At 42.7% G+C, this 23,446-nt stretch overlaps 2 protein-coding genes across 2 annotated transcripts; both read right to left on the bottom strand.

Annotated features, from left to right (window-relative positions):
• Positions 1-66: 66 nt before the first annotated feature.
• tmem184a (transmembrane protein 184a) lies at positions 67-21,981 on the bottom strand. Its single transcript, XM_042085379.1, has 9 exons — positions 21,509-21,981; positions 20,942-21,175; positions 16,062-16,227; positions 14,276-14,366; positions 13,710-13,785; positions 12,595-12,686; positions 11,680-11,849; positions 10,226-10,426; positions 67-1,786 (listed from the first exon to the last, which is right to left on the bottom strand). The coding sequence occupies exons 2-9, from the start codon at positions 21,173-21,175 to the stop codon at positions 1,545-1,547; spliced, it is 1,272 nt and encodes a 423-aa protein (XP_041941313.1). The 5' UTR covers positions 21,509-21,981; the 3' UTR covers positions 67-1,544.
• A 131-nt stretch (positions 21,982-22,112) lies between these two features.
• Positions 22,113-23,334, bottom strand: psmg3 (proteasome (prosome, macropain) assembly chaperone 3). The gene is made up of 3 exons (XM_042085400.1): positions 23,197-23,334; positions 22,689-22,908; positions 22,113-22,514 (listed from the first exon to the last, which is right to left on the bottom strand). The coding sequence occupies exons 2-3, from the start codon at positions 22,902-22,904 to the stop codon at positions 22,362-22,364; spliced, it is 369 nt and encodes a 122-aa protein (XP_041941334.1). The 5' UTR covers positions 22,905-22,908; positions 23,197-23,334; the 3' UTR covers positions 22,113-22,361.
• Between the last annotated feature and the right edge of the window lie 112 nt (positions 23,335-23,446).

The raw sequence follows: 23,446 nt of genomic DNA on the forward strand, positions 1-23,446 counted from the left end.
TTATTAGAGTAAGTTTAATTGATATTAAATGAGGTGAGCTGATCTCACAATTAATGACATGGTAACTCAGATCATTAGTTTATTTCATATTTCCATTACATTTAACCTTGTCTATAAGGCAGACATATTGGCACAGTTTATCTACAGAAAACAGAAATCGACCAGACATTGTTTCTCAGATCCCTCCTTGTGATCACACTGGATAAAACTCTTTTCCCTGACTTAATACAACGCTCTAGCTACATTAACAACATGTAAAAAGAGGTTATTTGAATAAGATGGTTGGCCTGAACCATCTAAGCCAGAAACACTTTGGTATTGAATTAATAATGATAAATATGGCATATATTAAACTACACAACATTACACAAGCTACTAAAACAACATGCCCTGTATTTCCAAACATATAAAGTGTTGTTTAACTATATAACACTTGTGCAACACAAACAAAAGCATAAAAGAAAATGAATTCACTAATTTTACATCTTAAATTATTTATTCAACAGCCTGCTGAGATGTCAGGCATACACAACAATGTCAGTCCTGCAACATACCCAAAACCATCCAAACAACCATCCACGGTGACACGTATTGTACATACATACTCCTTTAAAAACACAATTCAGAGTCTGCTGATTTGAATACACATTAAGTCATGCTGGGAAATTTAATGAGACTGGCAGAGACACCCCTCCCCCCACCCCCACCAATCTTCCAGACTCAGTGCTCATCTCTGCCTGTTTGAGCCACACTTAACAGTACAAAGGTTTTCCAAAGGGCCCCAGTCAATATCATAAAGAGGCTCCTTTTGAAGCCAGCGTGTGTCTGAGAGATCACCGGGGGGGGGGCCAGTAATAGCGGGCTGGTGAGCGGACACTTCAGAAAAGGACCATCCAGACTCAAGGAGCCTGTCGCTCGGCAGTGCCAACCAGCCAACGGGCCCCATCATCAACACCACCGCCAGCGCCGGCGCCACCTCCTAGCATCTCGTTACTCCTGATGCCACGCATTTATCAGCCGGCGTGCACACAAACAGATGGGCCATCAGGCAGTCGAGTGCACACTCCATCGCCCGCGCGCTCAGTCAGTGCCAAGGCGGCAGAGAGATGGAGAGATCGGGCCGAGGAACGGACGGATGGAGAGAGGCCGAAGGACGGGGATAAAAGAAGCATGGCAGGCTTTGTTTCGTTCCACGCCACTCAAATCCGCTCGGTCTGCCCGCCGCCATCTGACAATCGGCAGTCAGCCCGTCTCCACGTCAAGGTTACCGGGTGCACCTGTCAATCTGGAAGAAAAGGCAACCTCCAGAGTGTCTCATGCTTGTGCACATATTTGTATAAATATTTGAATGTGAACAATGTCAGTAACTCTGTGTGTACAGTCAATTAAAAGTAAGCATAACATAGGGGGTGGGGGGGGGGGGGGAACATCATCAAAATAAAATAAAAAAAAGAGTCTGAGGGATAAAGTCCCTCTGCTCGTCCCAGCTGGTGGATTTTAATGCAGTGGAAGCCCAAGACGCTTCCCTACAGGTGACCGGCTCATTAGAACTCATCATCGGAGGCGATCAGCATGATTTTGTCAGCCTTCTTGGCACTCTTTGCGCTCTTTGCGCTGCCGGCCCCCGGCTTGCCGTTCTGACTGGGCTGGACCACCTCCTGAGTGGACTGCTGGGTGTACTGCTGGTACGCTGGGGAGAAGTTGTGGATGGCGTCCTGGACCATGTCCCCAGGGTTGATGGTCTCCTTCAGTCCACTGGAGATGCTGTGCATGGGGGCGATGTTATCTAAAACAAAGACAGGGACACAGATAAAGACACACCAGCGAGGAGAATGGGCACATTTCATACACAAATCAATGGGGTGGAGTGTTAACATGCATGCCATATGCAATGCGTGAGGGAGATTTTAGCTCATGTGAAACAGTTATTTGACATGAAATGAATCTGTAATACAATCATAAACACAGATTAATGCAACAGCCTCAACATCCTCAAATTGAATCAATTTCACTAGCAGCCATCCAATTCTCTATTAACAAACATGTGTACCTTCAGGCAGCACAAGGGTTGCAATCAGAATTCAATAATTCAGAAGGGTTACTTGGGGGGGGGGTGTAGTAGATGTGTACGTTTACTACTGTGCCATTACAGACAAATTCTTAGAGTGGTCATATAGTGAGGGAGTGATTTAGATCAGTGATTCTCAACCTTTGCCCCAAAGACCCGCCTGTGAAATATCACAGGGCCCCCATAGGAGATGTGATAACCTGTCTGTCACCATTATGGCTCCATCTGTACACACTCCAAAGTCCAATGCAGTTAGCCACGCTTGTTCATTAGACCAACTTTTCTGAACAACTTTAATCAGTAGGCAAATGATCATGATCATCTTATTAGAATACATGGAACCTGTTATGTGGTTGCCCAGCCTCCTTGCATCCACAGATAGTGAAATGGTGTGTGTGGGGAAGGGAGAGTGGTGTATGTATGTGTGTGGGGTTATGGTATGTTTGTGTGTGTGTGTGTGTGGGGGGAAGAGGGGGTGTTGGGGCATGTACCTGTGTGTGTGTGCGTGTGTTCATATGTGTGTTTGTGTGCCAGTTTATAAATGTGTATGTGTGAATGGGGGAGGGGGCCGTGCATAGGTATGTGTGTGTGTGGGGGGGGGGGGGGGGTATGGTGTGTAAAGGTGTGTCTGTGTGTGTAGGGTAATGGTGTGTGTGGTGTGTGTGTGTGTGTGTGTGTATGTATGTGTGAGTGAGTGAGAGAGTGACTGTCCTGCCTATTATCTCAGCCCTGCCTATTATCGCAGAAAGTAAATTTCAACATCCAAATCTCATATTCCACATCCCCTACCAGCAACCCTTAGCTCAACACCACCACAGGCTGATAGGTGTACAGTCACTAAATGTACACATACAAAAGACATTAATAAATATTTTTTACATAAGGATATCAAAGTGGACCATAGAGGGTTAATCGTGTTTAACCCTACTTCCACCTGTAAGGTCTCATTTTAGTACTGGAATATTACATTCATATTACAATATATTGCATATCCACAATTCACAATTTTGTTTTGAATAAGATTTAGATAATAAATATGTCATAACATTATTGCAGCTATTTTATTAAATTTACATATGTGGTCCTCATAATCAAATATAAATTATATTTTTTTTTTTACCTGCATATACCATGTAGAATAAAATGAACTAACTGATATCCCAGAGGTTGTAGGGTCATGACCACGATCATCCGCCATTTTGGGTTTATGATCCAATATCTCAAGTTGCAAATATTATTAAAGGGACACCAGGCAACGTTTTCGTGTTAATTAATCATCTTCGTAAGTCGGTATATGGTTAAATGACTCGTTACGGGGCGAATGAAGGCTCTCTCGTCCGCCCCTACTACCTGTAGGAAGAATATCCCACTTGCAAGTTCGGTGTATCCTACCCGCCGACCGAAGCAGGATCAGTTTACAGCACAGAGGCAGGCTAACTAAACGCTAGAGATTGTTGCAAACGTGTGTATAATGGCAGAGCCGGCAAAGAAGCAGCGAAAACCCAGACGGAAGACACAAAGAAAAGGATAAGAGCTGCAGACCGAGCGAGGGGGGAGTTTCGTAGAGAAAAAGCATCAGGCTTGCCTGGTGTCCCTTTAAAGACAATGTTTATGCACACAGTACATAAAGGTTTTAGGAGACACTCCACTGGTGGTTTGAAGTATTGCAAATCCAGTAGTTTTAAATTAAGTTTGAATATCCATCCACTGTAGTGGACACCATGCATGAAAGGGTTTGTACAAAAATATATGAATGCCAAAAATGTTTTAACTCATTATTCCTGTCTATTCAAAAAGCTCTCCTTATGATTGTATGTCTGAAAGCAGCCTGAAATTTCCCCCACCCATGAAATTTGAGTTTGTGAGTCGCTCAACTGGGAAGTCTATATGAGCGGTCAAGATGTGTTTGGGCCACCCTCGAGACAAACAGAAAACAGTGATTAAAGCATTTATCAAGTTTTTTTTTTCGTTCTCCATGCAGGATTCACATATTTCATTTCATTGCTCTGTGTCTATCAAATTGCGTGCAGAGGCATTTTCCCCCTGTATTGGTTGAACATCCCCCATAATCAAATCCAAAGATTAGATTAGAATTCATTAGAATTCGAGTCTAGCAATGCCAGGCTAATTGTATGTGTTTCAATGGATGAATTAAAAAAATTAGGCATATTTTTTAAAATAATGCACCATCATCTTAAGGTCCCCCTTGCAGCTCTCCGAGGCTCCCTTGGGGGTCCTGACCACCTTGTTGAGAACCATTACATGTATGTATTTTCATATTCCTATTTATTATGTGAGATAAACGAGATGCATGTTCTGTAGTAGTCCATTCATTCATTAATTAATTAATCAATCAACCAACCAACCAATCAATCAATCAATCCACTCATTTTCTCTGCTGAGATGTGGTGTCAGTGTAGGGGCTGACTAAAATGCCAGTCTGAACTCTCTAATCTTAATGAACAGAATGGAATAGGAAGGGTAACCCATAACACGTTTAGGTTATTTGAAGCAGCTAGCCTGGAAAAAGGTCCCCCAGAACATATTCAGTTAGCTTTTCTGGTCAAGACCAACACATCAGTTTATGCAGGAACCTGAAGAGTACTGAACTTCTAGAAAAAAAGAAAAAGAATACAAATGCAGCTGCTGAGAGAATGACAAGCGTTTCCCATTTTGTATGCAGTCCTAATCAATTCTGATCGTGTTAAGTTATCTCTCAAGTCCTAAGAATAGACAGCTTAGACAGGAGTAATTTTTCACAAAATCTAATCTGTCAGTCTAATAAGAAAAGGTCTTATCACATCATCTCTCAGCACTTATCTACTTTATCTTCTGTCAGAAGACATGAAAATATCCCCATATATATATATATATATATATATATATATATATATATATATATATATATATATATATATATATATATATATATATATATATATATATATATATATATATATATTATACAAAAATAACAACAACAACAGAAGCAACAACATATTCCCCCATTTTAAGCCGTGTTACTTCAGGAAGGATGATGACTCGAGTAAAAAATAGCCAGCTGTACTCATCGGCCTGATATTTCTGGAGATGCGATAGAGTGCGTCCTCTGTGACGACGACAGAGCAGAGCGTAGTGGAGCGGAGAGGAGAGGACTGGAGCGGCGCCCTCACACTAACCTTTTCATTCTGCTCACCTCCGTGCACACGCTTCACCCAGAGGCAAATCTGCTACATGACCCAGCTCCATGCACACACAAACAACATCAGCAGTGCCCCCCCCCCCCCCCCCACACACACACACACACACACACAGAACAGATTCGTCCACTTGGTTTGTTTATGACCGGCAGGAACATTCATGCTCAGCAACAAGAGGGAAGTTATCCATTGACGTCCCCCCCCCCTCCTTCTCCCTCCCTTTCTCTCTCTCTATCTCTCTTCCTCTCTCGTTCTTCCTTGGCTGTACTTCCCTTCTGATTGTTTATCTCTTCTTCCTCTTCTGTCTCATAAAAAAGCTCATCAGCCCATCAGCAGGGGTCTGCATTAGGCAGGTTGATGAGCTCGTTTCTCTCAGCAGTGTTGTCCATTTCCCTTGCTGATGAATGAGAGTGGGAGAGAGGGAGCAGAGGAGACACCTCCAGCTCCCTGCTTTCCTCCTGAGGGGCTCAAAACACACACAGCTGTCTACCACGTCCCCAGGGCCCTGAGGCTTAGCCCTGTGCAGAGTCAGGAACACACACACAAGTACAACAGCCTACACGTCAGCGCACACACACACACACACACACACACACACACACACACACACACAGAGTGTGTAATCGCGGCCTGTTTCTGGGTCAGTGGCAGGGCCGACAGGGCCATCCAGGTGAGTCAGGTGAGGTCAGCTTCAGAGCACACTCTGATCTGCTATGCTCTTCTGAGCTCCTACACCAGCCTCCCTGAAGCACTCCTGCTTTACAAAGGCCCACCCGGGGGGGCTCGCAGACCTCCAGGGTTACAGAGGAGCCCATCGACAAGCCATACTGACACTTGCAGCCAGGAGAAGGCCACAGGCCCAGCAGCTCTCCTCAGCCTGCCACACATCAGCCTGATACACTCTAGTGTTTGCCTCTGCACACCGCTGCAGAGAACCACATGACAATTTTTTTTTTTTTTTTTACGGTGTCAACAAAGACAGGACTGAATCGTAATAGACATGGGTGACGGCGAAAGAGTTCTGTGTTGGTATGTGGGGTAGTAAAAAAATATAATACAAAATAAGTAAGAGGATGTCGGTAATGGAGTGTGCTGCACTTTTATTGGCACCTTTTCACTCTCTAACCTCAGTGTGAGGCCAGGGCCCTGCTGACTTTCATACACAGACCAGGGGGCCTCCATTTACAGTCAGAAATGGAGCTTTCTGCAATAAAATCACGTGCCACTGATTTTTATATTGCACACAGCCAGGGATGGGCAGTATTTCTGATACATGTATTTCAAATACAAAATACTATTATGTCATTTGTATTTTATTGGGTTGAAGAAAATGACTCTTGGTGTGTATTTTTATATTTCAAAAATACTCTCTGTGAGACATCTATGTGATGACATCATAAAAGCACTAAATGATGCATGGAAGCCCATTGGTGCTGACTTATGCCAAGCAGACACTGCTATTTTGACCTGATTTTAGCCCAGAATCAGTTGGATACGACAAACTTTTGAATCAGGTCTGTCCGATTTGTTGTGTAGTTTGAGCAGGCTCACAACTAGAGCATGACTGATGAATCAGTGTGCTAATATTAGCCGATCTATCGGTATCTGCGTTTATATAGGCTGATAATTATTTTAAAATTGAGTAAAATAAAAAGGCAAATACTAGTCCTTCATCTAAATTTCCAGTATTGTATTTCCAGCTAAACATTACATCCAACAGTTAAATAATGTTAGCTACTGACAGTAGCTAAGGTAGTAAGTCACAATGATAGCATTACAACAAGAACAACACGTTACATTTATATAGCACTTTTCTCAACACTCAAAGCGCTTCAAAGCGGGAAGAGGGGACCTCACTGACCACCACCAATGTGTAGCACCCACCTGGGTGATGCACGGCAGCCATTATGCGCCAGAACGCTCACCACACACCAGCTTCAGGTGAGGGACTGAATTAGCCAATTACAGTGGGGGATGATTAGGGGGCCAAATTGAATGAGCCAGGTTGGGAATTTAGCCAGGACACTGGGGAACCCCCTACTTTTAATGATAAATGCCATGGGACCTATACGTATACCTCTCACTCCGATCTGATCACGGCCTCAGTTGATTTGCGCGACTTACGCCTGCACTTGCCGGTCTCAAACTCACAAACAGCAGCACATTGGATTCAGGAGTCGAGCGTGCTAACAATCAAGCTAAAGGCCCAGACAGCTAGCTCTCTTACTAGCACAACTCTTAAGGTGTCGGTAAGGAAGTTTACACAGCGTACATACTGCACAGCTATGTACCAGCTAGCTAACGTTACACAACCGGAATAGGCCTGTAAGCAGACATTTGGGCACAATTTATAGCACACGTGTAGGTTCCATTTCCCCTTACAAATTGTGGCTATCAACTGGTCTTTTCAATGTATTTCTGTACAGAACCACTCGCATGAAGTGAAAAAAATGTGGATACGGCGGAGACACTGTGGCTGCGGCAACCTGTTAACATGAAATCATAAGTATAAGTATAAGTATTTATACTTTTTTGATCCCGTGAGGGAAATTTGGTCTCTGCATTTAACCCAATCGGTGAATTAGTGAAACACAAACAGCACACAGTGTACACACAGTGAGGTGAAGCACACATTAATCCCGGCGCAGTGAGCTGCCTGCTACAACGGCGGCGCTCGGGGAGCAGTGAGGGGTTAGGTGCCTTGCTCAAGGGCACTTCAGATCATGGCTTCAACGTCAAAATTAAAATCAACACGGAACGGAGCCGTCACATGCAATGTGTTCAAGCCTTAAAGCAACACCGAAGAGTTTTTTGTACCTTAAAATTGTACCAGTAAATTGTAACAGTATCAAGCACCACTGCTGGATTGAGGCAATAAGTCAATAACTCCTTAAATTATGACTTCTGGCAAGTTTTGTGCAAAGAAATGGACAATTTCTTTCCACAGACTTACAAATTTAACATCAACACATTTAAGGCATCTGGCTGTGAAAAAAGACGGCAATTACAAAGCATGATTATCATGCATACTGTAGCGTGACCCGTGTTATTTGACTGAGGGGCCCCATTTAAATATGTTTGTTTGTTTGTTTAATTTAAAGCCATTTCAGCAACTAAGGCTATTTAATGGCCAGATCATTGTGTGCTAGAGAAGTTTAAATATGTTTTTTTATATACCTGTGTTAGTAAGATATTCTAACTTTCAAAGGTGGGACCTTACTAAAACATCAACCACAGAATTGTTATCCCCATTTAGATATCAGGGTGAATCATATAACCCATGGTATAGGATGTAGGGGCCCTATTAAGACATATCATATAACTGACATAACATATCTGAAAAGGGCCCCTCAGTCAAATAACATATTATGTTATTTCACTGAGGGGCCCTATTCAGATATCAGGGGTGGAGAATATAGCAACAACTTCACACAGAGGCTTGGGCTTCAGGCATCCCTGAACACTTGGGCACCTGAATTCGACCATTAATCCATCCCTGCCCATAAGTTTGCCTGTTTAGAACTTTTGAACCGTTTTCTGGTGTGTTATATTCCATAATAGCTTTATTAGAGATTTAATAGGCTAAATGTTTGGTACAAAAAAGTTTGAGTTATTTTTTAGTTTATTTAGATACATTAAAAATGAGGGTATTTGGTATTTTTTTTTAAAAATACATTCCACTATGCAGCCCCACTTGAAGCGCAACTCTTTCTAATATTTTAACAGAGGAGGCTATGAAAGCGAGTGTCCTACTGTGACTGCCAATTTACATTCAAAAAGGCAGAGAGCTCAGAAAGATGGCACACTTCACTTCAAGTGTTTCAGCTGAGTTTTGTCTGCCGCCTTACAAGAATCATAATAGATAATAGATCTAATGCAGCGTTTAACATTCAGTGGCCAGCCTGATATTAGCACTGAAAACTGGTCACAAATGAAATCTAAATTTTCTGTGCACAGGCCTGAAAAGTGCCAAGCGTGAAATATTACTGATTCATTTTGTCAGGAGAACCTTTGATCCTCAAGAGAAAGGAGAGGGGGAAAGAGGGGACAGGAGCATTCAGTCAATCGAAATGAAAGATGAGAACACTTTGTTCTGAGAAAGAAAAAAAACACCTCCTCTATGTTTTTTCTGTGCATGCCCTATCCCTGTAGATATGCAGGCCTAAAAAGAAAACAGAGACAAAGACAAGGGAAAATGGAGATCTTCACAGACACAGGATCTGAGGTGAGACCACAGACCTCACAGTTACTCAGTAAACATGGGGCCATATCACTGTCATGGTTTCCCAGCTGGCTTAGCATGTTGAAGAGTGTCTGTTGGTGTGTGTGTGTCTGTGTGTGTGAGAGACAGATCCACACCCTGGAGTGAGAGAGGCCCTGGGGAGCTTCCTGCCTCCCTCCTATTGGCTAAGGCTGCGCTTAGCGCACACAGCTCCTGTTTCTTTTCAAAAAGGCTCCCTTCTCACCTTTCTCATTCACACCGTCACCATGCGAGATGTCTCCTCACACCACATGTGTGGCCCATATTTACAAAATTAAAAGAAAAAAAAAATGATGGAAACTAAAGCTTTAGATTCAAGGAGTCTTTTGTGTTTGAAAGCTATTGCATAATGCAAAAGTTCTTGAATTTACCCTGGGGATCAATAAAGTATCTAAGTTAGTTATTAAGTAGTTAAGCATTATGCAAAATGTATGGGCAGACCACTGTGTATTTTCACACACAAAAGATTTAGCAGAGCCTCTCCCTGGCATTAGATACCTGTTGCTAACACTGAGAACAATGCTCTGAGGAACTAAACATGTACAATTCTGAAATATTATACTTTTACAGTTTAATCTTCACGGTTTTCCATATTCCCTTCACTAGGATGTCAGTGCTAAACGGTTTCAGTTCATGTAGGTGTTTTCAGTTCATGTAGGTGTTAAAGTAGGCTTGTAGGACTTCATGAGAACATACGTATGGCATCGGTTTCCTTCTTCTGCTGGTAGACACTGTCGGTGAAGGCGTAGCGAAGGGCGATGGCGGCGAAGAACATCTCTATGCAGATGATGAAGTTCTGCCAGCCGGCCGCCACAGTGCCCGCTCCCACCTCATGGCCGTTGATCACCAGCGCATTTGAGATGACGCCACAGCGCTCCAAAATAGCCAGAACCATGCCTGTGGTGGACACAACACAGCACTGACGTTACTAACTCTACTGTAAACTGGCTTTGTTTAAAGTAACTGACAAATACATGATGCTACTGTGTTTACCATCTCTACTTTAAACTGGCTTTGTTTAAAGTAACTGACAAATACATGATGCTACGGTGTTCACCATCTCTACTTTAAACTGGCTTTGTTTAAAGTAACTGACAAATACATGATGCTACTGTGTTTACAATACAATGGCAGATATCAGTGCTGCGTTGTTGAATATTTGCTACATACCCACTGAAACTTCTTTTACTGGCCTCTAACGAACCATGTCATTATAGCACTGCTAAAATAATCATATTACTGTAGTTCCACTTTACGTGCTGTATTTAAGATGACTTTTTAATATCTTCACATAAAAAAAAACAGGCTTCATCTGAAAAATCTGCATTACCCGAGAAATAAAAAGAGAGAACAACACACATCAAAGCTACCTGAAGAAATCAATATATCCCCACCAGGATGCAGTTAGATGCAAACTGTTAAATATTAACAGACCTACAAATACAAACCTTGTACCCCGCCTGATAAGGTTTGAGGTTTCTGCATGTCTGAAATTTTTGTACATTGTTGGCCAACTAAAAATGATCGATTCTGAACACTCATTCCTACATGTTTTACTTCTAACCTCATCACATTATAAACAGTGATTTTTTAAAAATGAATTGCTATTCTGTTGGACTATCAGAACTATTTACGCTCTATAATAAGCATGAAAATGCAATAATGTGAAGTTAATAGGTTCATTTACTGACAGTTAGAAGAGCTTCACACATACACAACTCTGATTTTAAGTATTACATGTTTCATTAACCTAGTTAAACAATAAAAGTTAAACTCATTTAAAGTTAAATATTCTACTGTTTCTTCAGATTTGTCCATCTGAAGAATGCTAGTTAACTCTTTGATCATTGATCCAAAATCCTTTAACTGAACTGTTAAAATAATATTTTGAAATAGCACTACCAACTTAGGATTCATTAAAACAGATATATTTTTAGAGATGGTCCTAGACTTTGAGTCAGTCTCCTTCACTGTCCTGCTAGAAAATTGAGCTATTATATTATAAATATGATCACCACCACGACTGTATTTTGAATGCTATGTGCCAACTTTGGATAAGGACTATGAATGAATGACTGACTGAATATCAATGCGAGTGGGCAGTGTCCTTCAGAGGAGCCGACAGAAAGGCTGTAGAGTCCAGCACAAACCTTGCCAGAAGGAGAGGAAGATGACCGATTTGATGGTGAGGAACTTAAGCACGGGCTCGTAGGGCCGCAGCAGGTCACTGGTGGCGAAGAAGAAGAGGAAGAGTGCATACAACGCCAGGCTGACCGAGAAGTTGTAGATGATGGTGATGTAGAGGTAGCCACCTGTCACACTGCAGAGAGAGAGAGACAGAGAGAGAGGCAAGGAGACAGAGAGAGATAGATAGATAGATAGATAGGGAGGGGCGAGTGAGTGAGAGAGAGAGAGAGAGAGAGAGAGAGAGAGAGAGGGGGAAGGAGACAGAGATAGATAGATAGATAGATAGATAGATAGATAGATAGGGAGGGGGGAGTGAGTGTGAGAGAGAGAGAGAGAGAGGGAAGGAGACAGAGATAGATAGATAGATAGATAGATAGATAGATAGATAGATAGATAGAGATAGATAGGGAGGGGGGAGTGAGAGAGAGAGAGAGAGAGAGAGAGAGAGAGAAAAAGAGATAGACAGACAGAGAGAGAGGAAATGGCATAAAACATTCACGTCGACCTTTACCGGCACCCACCTTCAAAGTCCACAGGGACGGGGGACAGGGCGAGAGTAAGCAGCCCATCGATGGCTCTACAGTGTCCCTGTCATTTGTCAGGCCTCCTGAAAGGAGTGGAGGAGCGCTCTACGCACACGCCAGGCTCATCACCACTCCCACAGAACGGGAGCCCTCCTGGGGTGTACTCAACACTCCTAAAATAGCCCGGGCGCGACCTTTACGTCACCACAGCGCCGGCTTATAATGGAGACATGAATACAAATTTGCAGTCTAACCCTAAAGAGGGAGCACAGCATGGAGCGAACGCAAAAAACAGAGGTGGATGGTGATGCACTGAAGTGGAGTGGAGTGAAAATGAAAATGGGCTTTGCTCACTTAAAGTCTCCGTCGTGGTACTTGCCAAAGGCCTGCAAGAGGATGGTGATGACGGCCATGATGGGTTTCACCACGCAGAACTGAAGGGTAGCCTGAATGACAACAGTGAGAAAGAGAAGAGAGAAGGAAGAAAGGGAAGGTGTGAGGGAGGGGTGGGGAGTGAGAGTCAGTGAGGAGAATAATGATGACTTTTTCAGCTGCCTGCAACCATACCCCCCCTCCCCCCCCTCTCTCTGTATAGCCCCAACACAGTGAGACAGGTAGACAGGCGGACAGGCATTTCACACAAATTGGCCCTTCACGTGGAGGCTACCATAACACAGTTGAAGGAGTAATGACGTCTTACTGGGGTTAAGCTATTATCGAGACACAGATGAGCACCTCAGCTCTGATAACTAGATATCTCAAAGAATGCTTTAACAATGGAAATGTGATGTAATGGTAAAACGTAACGGTGTTCTTGCTTTCGGTCTCTGCAGAGAGTGTCAGCATGTAATCAAAACCGTTTCGGTCCATTTCAGCACACTGTGAGAAAAGAGGGCCTGGTGCAGGGCTGAAAACACTGCACATGGGCATCTCGTCCACAGAAAGCCAAATGTTTATGGGTTTCCATTTCAATAAATGTTTATTTCACAGTCTGCACGAGGTTTTGGAGTGCGTATTGCTCTCCGATCCAATTTCCATCGGTGTTAGACTGGCTCAGTGAGGGCTCCCCAGACAGAGGGTAGACACAACCTGTCTGGCAGCTCAGATTATTTCATAGTGTTTACAAGTAACTGCCTTTTTCACCTGGTCTGCATCCCTTTCCATCTCCCATGTTGTATTACTGAATTCATAAAAGGATCTCTATACAAAAAGTGAATCTTTGAGAAAAATGTGGGAAGACAATTCCTAAACCTGTCAGCCTGTCAAAACAACTCAAATCAGTTTTCCTTCAGTCAAAATGAGAGGGGAAGGAACAACAATAAGAACAAAAATAAACTTTCTTTGAACTTTCATTTAACGTCTCGGGGTATTTCATTAAAGCAAGAGAAAGGAGAAAAGTCAGGCTGCTCTTCTAAAGGACCGGGGGAATATGTAGTGAAGCCACATTGGGATATGCTCGAGGAGCCTACCTGTTTGCAGAACCGCAGAAACCCAATGGAATAACTCGTTCCCACCAAACAGCAAGTGCCGTATAAGCAGCTAGACCTACAAGTACAGGATAATACACAACATTACAGAACATTGTAAATATACTTTTGCTCAAAATTCTTATACATAAAACAATTATTTGGATCATACAAATATTTCTACTCATTTGGCATTTGCTAGTCACACCAATTTCATCCAGGTAAAAGGAGTGATGAATGCTTCCTTGTCATAAATACCTTGCTTGGCTACATACTCAATAAAGCCTATTTTGCATGAGGCAGTTAGATTAACATCAGTCTACAGTGCCAGAGCTGACACCTAAAGGTTGAAAGTGATTACATACAGTAAGAAGACACTCCCACTTCTAATCAAACAAACTGAAGCAGAGTGGCGTTCTTACATGCAGTGATAAAAATATCTTATGACATGGGTGGGGCATTTCCTTGTGTAGCCGTGGCAGTGAGAAACAACAGAGTCAAGGGCCCCGGGGAACATATTAGCTGATTTCATAGCCATGAAGGGAAAGAGGAAACAGGGTGATACTTACTGAATGGGCTTCCCTCGAATCTCGGCCATGATGGCACTCTCTCCCCCCAGGTACTCAAAGGACAGGCTCAAGAAGTTGTAAATGACAAAGGCTGAGAGAGGAAAGAGAAAAACAGGCTAAAGAAAAGAGGAGTCACGTCACACATAATGTGCTCTTCAACACTGGCAGGAAATTCACATCGGGGCTGCAGTGAGCGGTAAACACTCCAGGTGCCTCTGACAGGCAGACCTCCCGCAGTAATGCCCATCAGGGTTCATTACGCTTTGCACCCTGGGGTTATCCACCCTAAGTCCCTCCGAGTTATTTTTGGGAGGGCTTAAATGAAGCTCGAGGAGAATCCACGCACGGCTTCACTGATAAAGACTCATTTCATCAACGGGTCTGCTTTTCGCTCTCCAGATAGGAGTTTTGCACCATCACTGCTCCTGAGATTCACCTACCAGTAAACCAGTAAATCACAGGAGCACATTTTCCTCAGAGGTTTTCTTTTTTCTTTTTTAAAAAAACTTCCAGCTCTCTCCACTTTAACAAATCCCTCTTAATCTGTTTAGTTTGTGATTCAGCTCTGTACCTGCTTCTTTCCCCTTATCCCTGTCTGTGACAGGGCAATAAACGGTGGTAGGGAGGCAATTCAAAGAAGCAATTTAGACAACATTAATAATTCAGTGAGAATGGGAAAAACTGTACTGAAGATGAAAAAATGCTTCCCTTTGTTTACTACAAGTTTTTTTAAATTGCACATGTTCAAAGTATATGGCCACTAAAGTACATGAACCATTTCCCAATGCCAATGACGATGTCTTAACACGAATGGATTTAAAATCTAAATTTGTAGATAGTCAATATATATTCAGAACTTCAAATTCATAGAACACTGTCTTGAATTAAAATCATGCCACAACCTCAGTATCCTTCACCATTTCCTTATTTCTAACTGATAATATGACATATTACATTCAGGAACTGTATGTGAAATTCTAAGCAGGCCACTTCCTGCCAGCTCAAGCTGCTTTTTTAAGTGTGACTAGTAGCTTCATTGGTATTCATCTCTATGGCCATGCACCTCGGTTATGACAAAATCCTCAGTTTCCCTCCCCTTACTGTAACTAAGAGCCTGACGTCACAATGTTAAATGCAGTTGAACAAACAAACAAAAAACAGGGGAAATATGCATATGATTCAATTAACCGTGTTGACTGGGAGGGGAATAATGATCACCGCATAAAACAACAGTATAATGTCTAAAAAGTTGTTAAAACATAGATCATGAGGGCAAACCGTAGCTTGACAACTCCTCATAGTATGACGTAAGAGCATCAGGTATTACACCTGGAGGAATGCAGAGTGACACAGATCGGATTGTCTTTTTTCCCCTGCTCTCTTCTGTTGAGAAAGCACTGGGAAGATGGGAGGGGACAAACAGGTTGGGTCAGTTCCATTGTCTGCATGGCCCTCTTGTTTTTGAACTGTTGCACAAAAGAACCCTGATGCCCCTCCAATCCTCATTTGAGTTCCTCCCTTCTCCACCCTTAGCTATTGTGGTCTAGACAGCAACAAACCCGCTTGTCGGGGGCAAGCAGTGTATGGTGTATACACAATCGTGTGGTCACTCCAGTGACTTAACTGGTAAAGTGTGGTGCAACACCACCACTTGAAGTTCCATGCACATAGAGCACTGAGCCTACGTAAATACATGTTATAACAGTACTAACTTTGGCTAATGGTGATGCTTCTGAGTGCTGGACCAAGACAGGCAGAGACGCCAGGGATGGCTGAATGACTTTACCTTCATAACAGTCTCGGATGGAGTCGAAGTAGACGTAGTACTGGTCGTTACCGATGAAGAGGAGGCTGAGCCACGAGTCGAAGGCGTAGATGGGCACGATGAAGAGGATGCGGATGATGTAGCGCTGCTCATTAGGCGTGGTATACGATCTCAGGTGGGAGTAGATCTGGGAGACCAAAAAAAAACAGGCAGATAGGGCAGGAAAAATAGATCAGCTGTGGCTGAGATGAAACAGAGATCATTAAAAGCTTTTTTTTTTTTTTGAAAAATTTAGAGAAAAAGAGAGAGAGTCAGCATGTGAGCGTCCCTGATTTACCCTATAAACCGCCCGTGATAAATTATTAAGTTGTGTCTGAGCAGTTTAAAGGAAATGCATCCAAAGGGGATTGACTGAAACAGGGCTATGAATATAACAGTCTTCTGAAATTTTCCCAAGGCAAGGTTTGGGCTCAAACAGGGGGGATCAGCTCAGGCTGTGATAAGAAAGGTGAAGCAGATGAATTATTATTAAATTGTATAATGGAGAGAAAACTGCCGACAAGGGGTCAAGAGGTGACCGGATGGAGCCGACAGAAGAAGGTGAATATGGAAATGCACGGCAAACCCGACTGTGCAAAAAAGAACTTAATCAGGTTTCCATTCGGCTGCTGTATCACAGGTCTAAAGAACAAAAATGAGGCTTGTTTCATGCACACAGTAATCTGCTGTGCCTTTTGTGTCCTCTCCTGGGACAGTTGGAAAGAGACAGCTGTCAGCTGCTCCTGTGTCTTGTGCACACACTCAGATGGGTCATACCAGAGGAGGCCCTACACAAAAACAAGTGTTTCCTCTAATCACATGAACAAGCTGACAGAATAGCTGAGATTTTTAGCCAAGGCTGATTCTATGTGGGACTGCGGATGTAAATTAGCCCAAGGCTAACTCTGGTGCAATGCATCAAATGGTTACATTTATGTTTTAATTGCACACTGTCCTTTACAAATAAAATTGAAATTGGAAATTGGAAAAAAAAACTATTATCCTAAACTACTTGAATTTAATTGCTACCCAGCTTTCTCAGGGTTGGAAAGAGAGCCAATTTAATGGAAAAGGCATGCAGACAGAAGTTGCCTTAAGAGTCAGCAAGTTTAGAACATACTAACAGACACACATGACGGAATAAGATTATGAAAGTCCATCATGACATCCATCTCTTGTATAATAAAATCATTCGCCAGACAGTCCCATTTCTGTGGTGACATTATTTAGGGTACTATTTGATAACGGATAAAAATAGGTCAGTATATGGCCTCTCCTGGTATCCCTGCTCCTCCCCGACCAACTAACTTCAGTGCAATGTGATTACATGGCCATTAGGGCTGTTTGTGGGTGAGGGTAGAGGTGTGATATATGTGGTGCTGTGAGCTGGAGTGTGTGACTGGCTGCAGACCGATGTCCTCCATTTCGCCTGAATTACGCTGGTTAAAAAAAATTGCACTCCTCCAGGCAGATGCTGACCAGAGAGAGAGCGTGAGACAAAGGGGCGGGGGGGGTAGAGAAAGAAAGAAAAAGAAAGATAAAAACAGAGAGAAAGAAAGAGAGAAGGAAAAGGAGAGAGAAAGAAAAAAATAAAGAGAGAAAGGAAAAAAAAATAAAGAGAGAGAGAGAAAGAGAAAGAGAGAAGGGGGGCACACCACAGATAATAGCTTTAAGGGCGACTCAAAACAGTGCGGCTAGCTGAAGCAGCCTCCCCGCCAAGTCTGTCGGAAGCTAATTTCAGCTGGTTGGGCTCCCAGCTTAGGTTCTGGCCGGGCCTGCTGACATTCCGCTGCCGGACAGCTGGGCAAAATGAAACGGTTCGGCAGCTTTGGCGAAGAGCTCCCGTGGAGAGCCAGCGAGGTTGAGAGGGGAGATAGCGCTAGTGTTTTGTCAAGCCTCCCTCCATGAGACAAACAGAGAGGCTGTGTGATGCATCGATGGCAAGGTGGCCTCGGAGTAGACTAGGCCGAGCTTCCGTGCAACATGACTACAAAAGAACACAAAAGTGACAGAGTGGGACAGGGGCCAATGGGGTTGGGCAGACCCATGAGACCCCTCTTGGCTTGAGTGAGCAGCTGCTTTGGTCTCCGTTTCCTCCCACACAAAACCATACACTTCCTCTGACAAAAATGCACACAGCCTGCACCATCATCATCATCATCATCATCATCTCCTCCATCATGCATATACTGACAGGCTCAAACAAACAAGGGCAATTTAGTTTTTGTACAAGGCTACTTGAAGGAGCTCACAGGTAGAATACTAACAATGCTCTCACACCCCTTCCCCCCGGTGTGGCTTTATCGCTGTCCAATTTACATATGCCTGCCTTACGCAACCCCACTGCTGTTTCTGTGGAGGAGGGAGCCTGTTTACCATGCACCACACAGAGTGTAGTCAGACGGACCATTCTCTCCCTAGATTGAGGGGCGAGGGACAAGCCTTTGTCTAACTCGAGAGTAATAATTACAATAAGGGGGAGAGATGGTGAGATAGAGAGAGAGAGGAGAGAGAGAGAAGGAGAGAGAGAGAGAGAGAGAGAGAGAGAGAGAGAGAGAGAGAGAGAGAGAGAGAGAGAGAGGGGGGGGGGAGAAGAGAGAGAGAGAGAGAAACAGATAAGAAACCATCTTGTCCTCAGACGTCCCTAAAAGTGAGCCAATTCTGTTTGGCACCTTCTTTTGCCCCCCCCCCCCCCAAAAACCCCTCTCGCCCTTTTCCCAATTTTCTCTTCAATATTCTAGGCAAGGAACGGCAGTCTTCGCAGGCAATCAAAAAGTGTCCTCCAGGTGCTCTGCGGGGCAGCACAGAGCGAGGGAAATCAGTGGTGAAAAATCTTTCCTCTGGACACCCCTTCACCACCATTGACGTAACCCTGGCAACTCTTGGTTACATAACCCATGGAGGTACACTGCATGGATGCTCTCAGCTCAGCGTCCCTGAAGGGTTACACGCTCTACAAGAAAACTATGCCAATAATGCAGATCTGACCAGTTTTGCGCTAACATAATTCCCCATTCACTCCAGAGGCATTTCTACTAGAAGATGAACTTAGGCAAAGACAAGAACAATTAGGTTACACAATAATTGTTCCTCCACCTATCTAATTCCTATGCTCATAATTCCAAATGATATTCCATTTAACAGCAAGGGCCTTTTCATTTCCCATGTGTATTATGAGGCAATGCCAATGGATTCCAAAGGATGTCTTTGAATTGTAACACATACTGCAACACAGACACAGGTGTTCGCAGCACTCGACACGAGTAGTTGTACAAACTCTGTGACTGAACAACAAGGCAAATCATGGAACCACAATATTGACACATTACATGAATTTGAACTGAACAGACACCTATGCCCTTATGTATGTGTGTGTAGTTTGTCTTACATCTCAAATTGTGTGAGTGAGTGAGTGAGTGAGTGAGTGTGTTTGCTCACAAGAGCGCTTTGGTTTGCATAGATAAATGTGCTATATAAATAAAAGTTACTTACTTACAATGAAAAAGAAAGGTCAGGAGAAACAAAATAAAACATTTCCAGTCTAGAAAATGAAAGGCCACCAAAAAAAAGGACAGCATAAATTGTTGAAACACATACTGTTCAAAAAATAAAGCACACACCAGTGTGGCTCATCCGCAGAGGCTGAACAAGTTAAGACTGCCTCACAGGAGGGAGCCACCTGTCAACTCCAAAAAAAAAATCTATTAAATACACTTTCATCTGCTACCTTTGACTCAAATTCAATTTCATACTGTGGCTGCATAGGGAAGTCAAGGTAAACAACTCTGTTCACAGAACAGGACAGCTGCGCTTTGTTTAAGGGCAGAGCCTCAACAGCATATAAAACCATAAAATAAGACATGCTCCAGTTGGGCTGATAGCTAAGGTTTGAGCAAGTCATAGTGCAAACAGACAAATGCATTTCATGGAGAGAACATAGGTAAACACTGATATCTGCAATTCCTGACATATATCACAAAATAAAACTTTTAAATAAACAAAACTCCATTTTTTAAAAAGTAACATTAGTCAAAGTTTCTAATACATTGGGAGAAAATAGGATGTTCCTTGTTCAAGATAAAAAAAAAAGGGAAAAGTCCTTTGTGAGATTAAAAAAATCCTTCCTGTTTTTCAAATCAATTCAAAACAGCTTTGTTTCCATCCTGCTATCAGCTGCAATAATATCACCTTTACAGACTTCAGCAAGTCAAGGTCGGTAATGGGCCTATATTATAATAACAAGTAAAAACAGTGATGACCTGCACCACACTCTTACTGTTCAAATATACGATCTGTGATCAACTATGTTTTCACAGTCACATTTTAATCATCCAGGAGGGTCAGGACGGCTACTTGAAGTAGGACTCTGCCCTGTGCCTGATGCTGTTCAATCAGAAACATGCTTGTATAATACTGTGTAATATTCCACCAACATTCAAAAGAATGCATGCCTTTGGGCCAAGGCAGAGGGATACGATATCTAGGCATCAGTGAAACCCACACACACAGCTCTGATTACCCCCCCACCTATTTGCTTTTATTTGCCTGAGCTGTGAGTGAATTGACTGAATGGACTCCACCCAAACAACACTGATTTGTTTCAGATGTGGCTCATTCCTCTGGTCTACAGACAAGTAGAAGTTTAGGCCTACATAATACATTCAACTGTCCTCTGATACACGTGAAAATCTTTGGATTGTTGCCAAGGAAAGTGAAAGATAAGAGTTTATCAAAGAGATAAGGGATGGATCGTGCCAGGCCTAAAGAAAATAATGTTAGGCAAACGTGAACCATAAAAGCTGGTACAGTTAAAAGGAGTGGGTGGTCATCCCATAGATACCTCAGACATCACTTAGGCCTACCTGATGACAGGTGATAAGCAGTGCTGACCACACAAAAATTCCAGAGAGTGCTTGAGCAAGGGTGGTGTTCAAAAAGATCTGATCCCCCAGGATTGTACCATTCCCGGATCTGATCAATGTCATGTTAGGCTTAGCGGTCAGGTTTGGCACTATTGATGAAGAACGTGACAGTGCCTCTGTGTTGTTGACTATATCCAGTAGAGTAGTCATGCTGTCCTCAGAAGACATGTTCATCTGGAAACAGGAAATTGTGTTTTAGACTATAAACTGGCCCCCAGACCATTTTATGCATTAAAAGAGAAGACAATACACAAACACAGTCAAACATTTATTTACTTAACTAGACTATCGTAATTTACATAGTAAGCTACCCAATTAATTGGCTGTTAATGTCCTTGACATGCTCATCTGATTGAGTTCGGTAGCCTACAGCTTTGGCTATGTTGAACGCGCACCTACACATTTGTAACTTCTTACCGATTCCAATTCATAGAACGGCGTGGTAGGTTTAAACCATAGACCGTAAAAAAACAGGTTTAAACAGAATAATATGCGGAAACGTCTTACCTTTATAGACTGATGTTCTTCGACGTTAAATAGTCCACTTTGAAAGGAAATTTTCGGCCTTAAAAGTTTTTTTTTTTTTAAATACCCGTAATTATCGCCGACTATGTAAACAAATACATTAGGCTACCCCAAAATATTTCTGTGAGCAGGATTCACAGAATGAAAGCCACACACGAACGCTAGCTGTAAGCTTCGGAAACAAGTGAGGTTGCCAATTGCTAGCCTATAGGTGAAATGGCTTCCCGTTCAACTGATGCGACTGTCAACACTTCCTCGTTGTGCCTGTCAGGTAGGTTGTTCAAAGGAGGTCGAAGTCCAGAGGAACTCCGCTAAAATCCCACTATAATCTACTTCCAAAAGACTAGGCCTAGACTTCATAAACTTTTCTTTATGTCAATTCTTGTTATAGTCCATTGCAAGGTTAATATCTTAAACTTTGTTGACACCATCTAGGCTAAACATCGGGCAGGTGCACACAACAGACTGACGCCCGAATCATGTGACTTGTACTTAGCCTTCATCATGTGACGTCACTGACACGGGCAGCTACACCTGCCAACATCAAGGTAAGCTTAGAGGGCTAATGCATGGATCAACAAAGTGATATAATGAAATACATCTTTTATTTTGAATATGTCAAAGTACACAAAATATAATACAGTCCAAACATGCATTGGGAAGAGTTGATATTTTTCATAGAAAATTATCAATGCAAGCCAGGCAATAGGCTAAAAGCAGACCAGACTCCAGCATTGCTGATAAAATTAGCTACATATAGCCTAAACTTCCTACATGTTACACTGAATTAATCTTCAAGATAAGTCAAGTCGAGTGTAAGCAACGTCCATTCAAGTCACCAAACTTGGCAACTTTTGATCAGTTCTTTCATGATGTTTATTGATTCAATGGAGCTGTCTTTTAGAGCCAGCCCGAGAAGCACTGGCCGACTGCCTGACTCTTGCGAGATAAAGGTTGCAAGGTGCTTCGCACAGACGTGGGTCAAAGCCTGTTGGAACAAGGGGGGACATTTGGGTTAATTAAAAGCATAGGCCTAGCATTGTTTTTCCAAAACAATAACTCACTATTTGGCAAATCATTTAACGCGAGTTATACCACCAAAAGGCCAACTCAGTGACAACAATTACGCAGTTAATAGGCTACAGAAAACAGCATAGCCTACCTCATCTTTTCCCAGCAGAACTTTTGATGTGTACATTGGCGTGGTAATGTCACCAGTTTTGGAGTCTGGAGTTATTGATATCAATGTCCCAATCTTCCCATACTGTGTCAGCACAACGAAGATATAATTGCTGAATTCGGTGCAAACAACCTGGGTTGACACACCGTTGATGCTTTTCTCTGCCTGTTTTGATTTGATCAGCGGTTGGGGATTCATGATTCTGCAGGAAAGTCAGGGTAACGTGTTTCAGACATTCATTCATTAATGCATGACAGGAGCAAACCGTGACTTAAAAAATAGGAGAGACAGGCAATGCAAACAATGGAACTGTTCGTCAACATATATTCCCCATAATAATTGGCGCATAAACCGGTGCATGCTTAAGGTGAAGCTAAGCTAGTTTAGCCGTTTCACACAGATTGGAAGTAGGCTTATAGGATATGTGTGGAGTAATGTCTATTTAAACAAGAGCAATACCAACTGATTAAGCTACACAAAAGGGACTTACCGCCTGGACGGTGGTGGTTTTTCAAAACAATTCAGACGCAACGTTAACGTTGTAAGAAAACTTGGTTTCCTTCAACAAAGATAACTTCCCTTTTCTCGCACATGCGCAATAGCTTAAAGAGACAGGGCCTATTTTCAGACACCTCCAAGTAAGATTCTTTTCACTTCAACAGCTGCTGTACAAACGGCATTTTTTGAGAAACAATTGAGATAATTTTCCATATGCATGCAGCCAGTTGCACCACAGCTAC

Source organism: Alosa sapidissima, chromosome 3, assembly GCF_018492685.1.
Source record: "Alosa sapidissima isolate fAloSap1 chromosome 3, fAloSap1.pri, whole genome shotgun sequence".
Classification (NCBI taxonomy): domain Eukaryota; kingdom Metazoa; phylum Chordata; class Actinopteri; order Clupeiformes; family Clupeidae; genus Alosa; species Alosa sapidissima.

What these genes read in the sequence shown, in the direction of transcription:
- psmg3 (XM_042085400.1), bottom strand. Translation starts at nt 22,904, where the DNA reads ATGAATCCCCAACCGCTGATCAAATCAAAACAGGCAGAGAAAAGCATC. An exon ending in TTCTGCTGGGAAAAGATGAG is followed by an intron (nt 22,515 to 22,688) that starts GTAGGCTATGCT and finishes TTGTTCCAACAG; the next exon opens with GCTTTGACCCACGTCTGTGC.
- tmem184a (XM_042085379.1), bottom strand. Translation starts at nt 21,175, where the DNA reads ATGAACATGTCTTCTGAGGACAGCATGACTACTCTACTGGATATAGTC. An exon ending in CATCCGAGACTGTTATGAAG is followed by an intron (nt 14,367 to 16,061) that starts GTAAAGTCATTC and finishes TTCCTCTCTCAG; the next exon opens with CCTTTGTCATTTACAACTTC. An exon ending in GAAGGAAACCGATGCCATAC is followed by an intron (nt 1,787 to 10,225) that starts GTATGTTCTCAT and finishes TCTTTGTTTTAG; the next exon opens with ATAACATCGCCCCCATGCAC.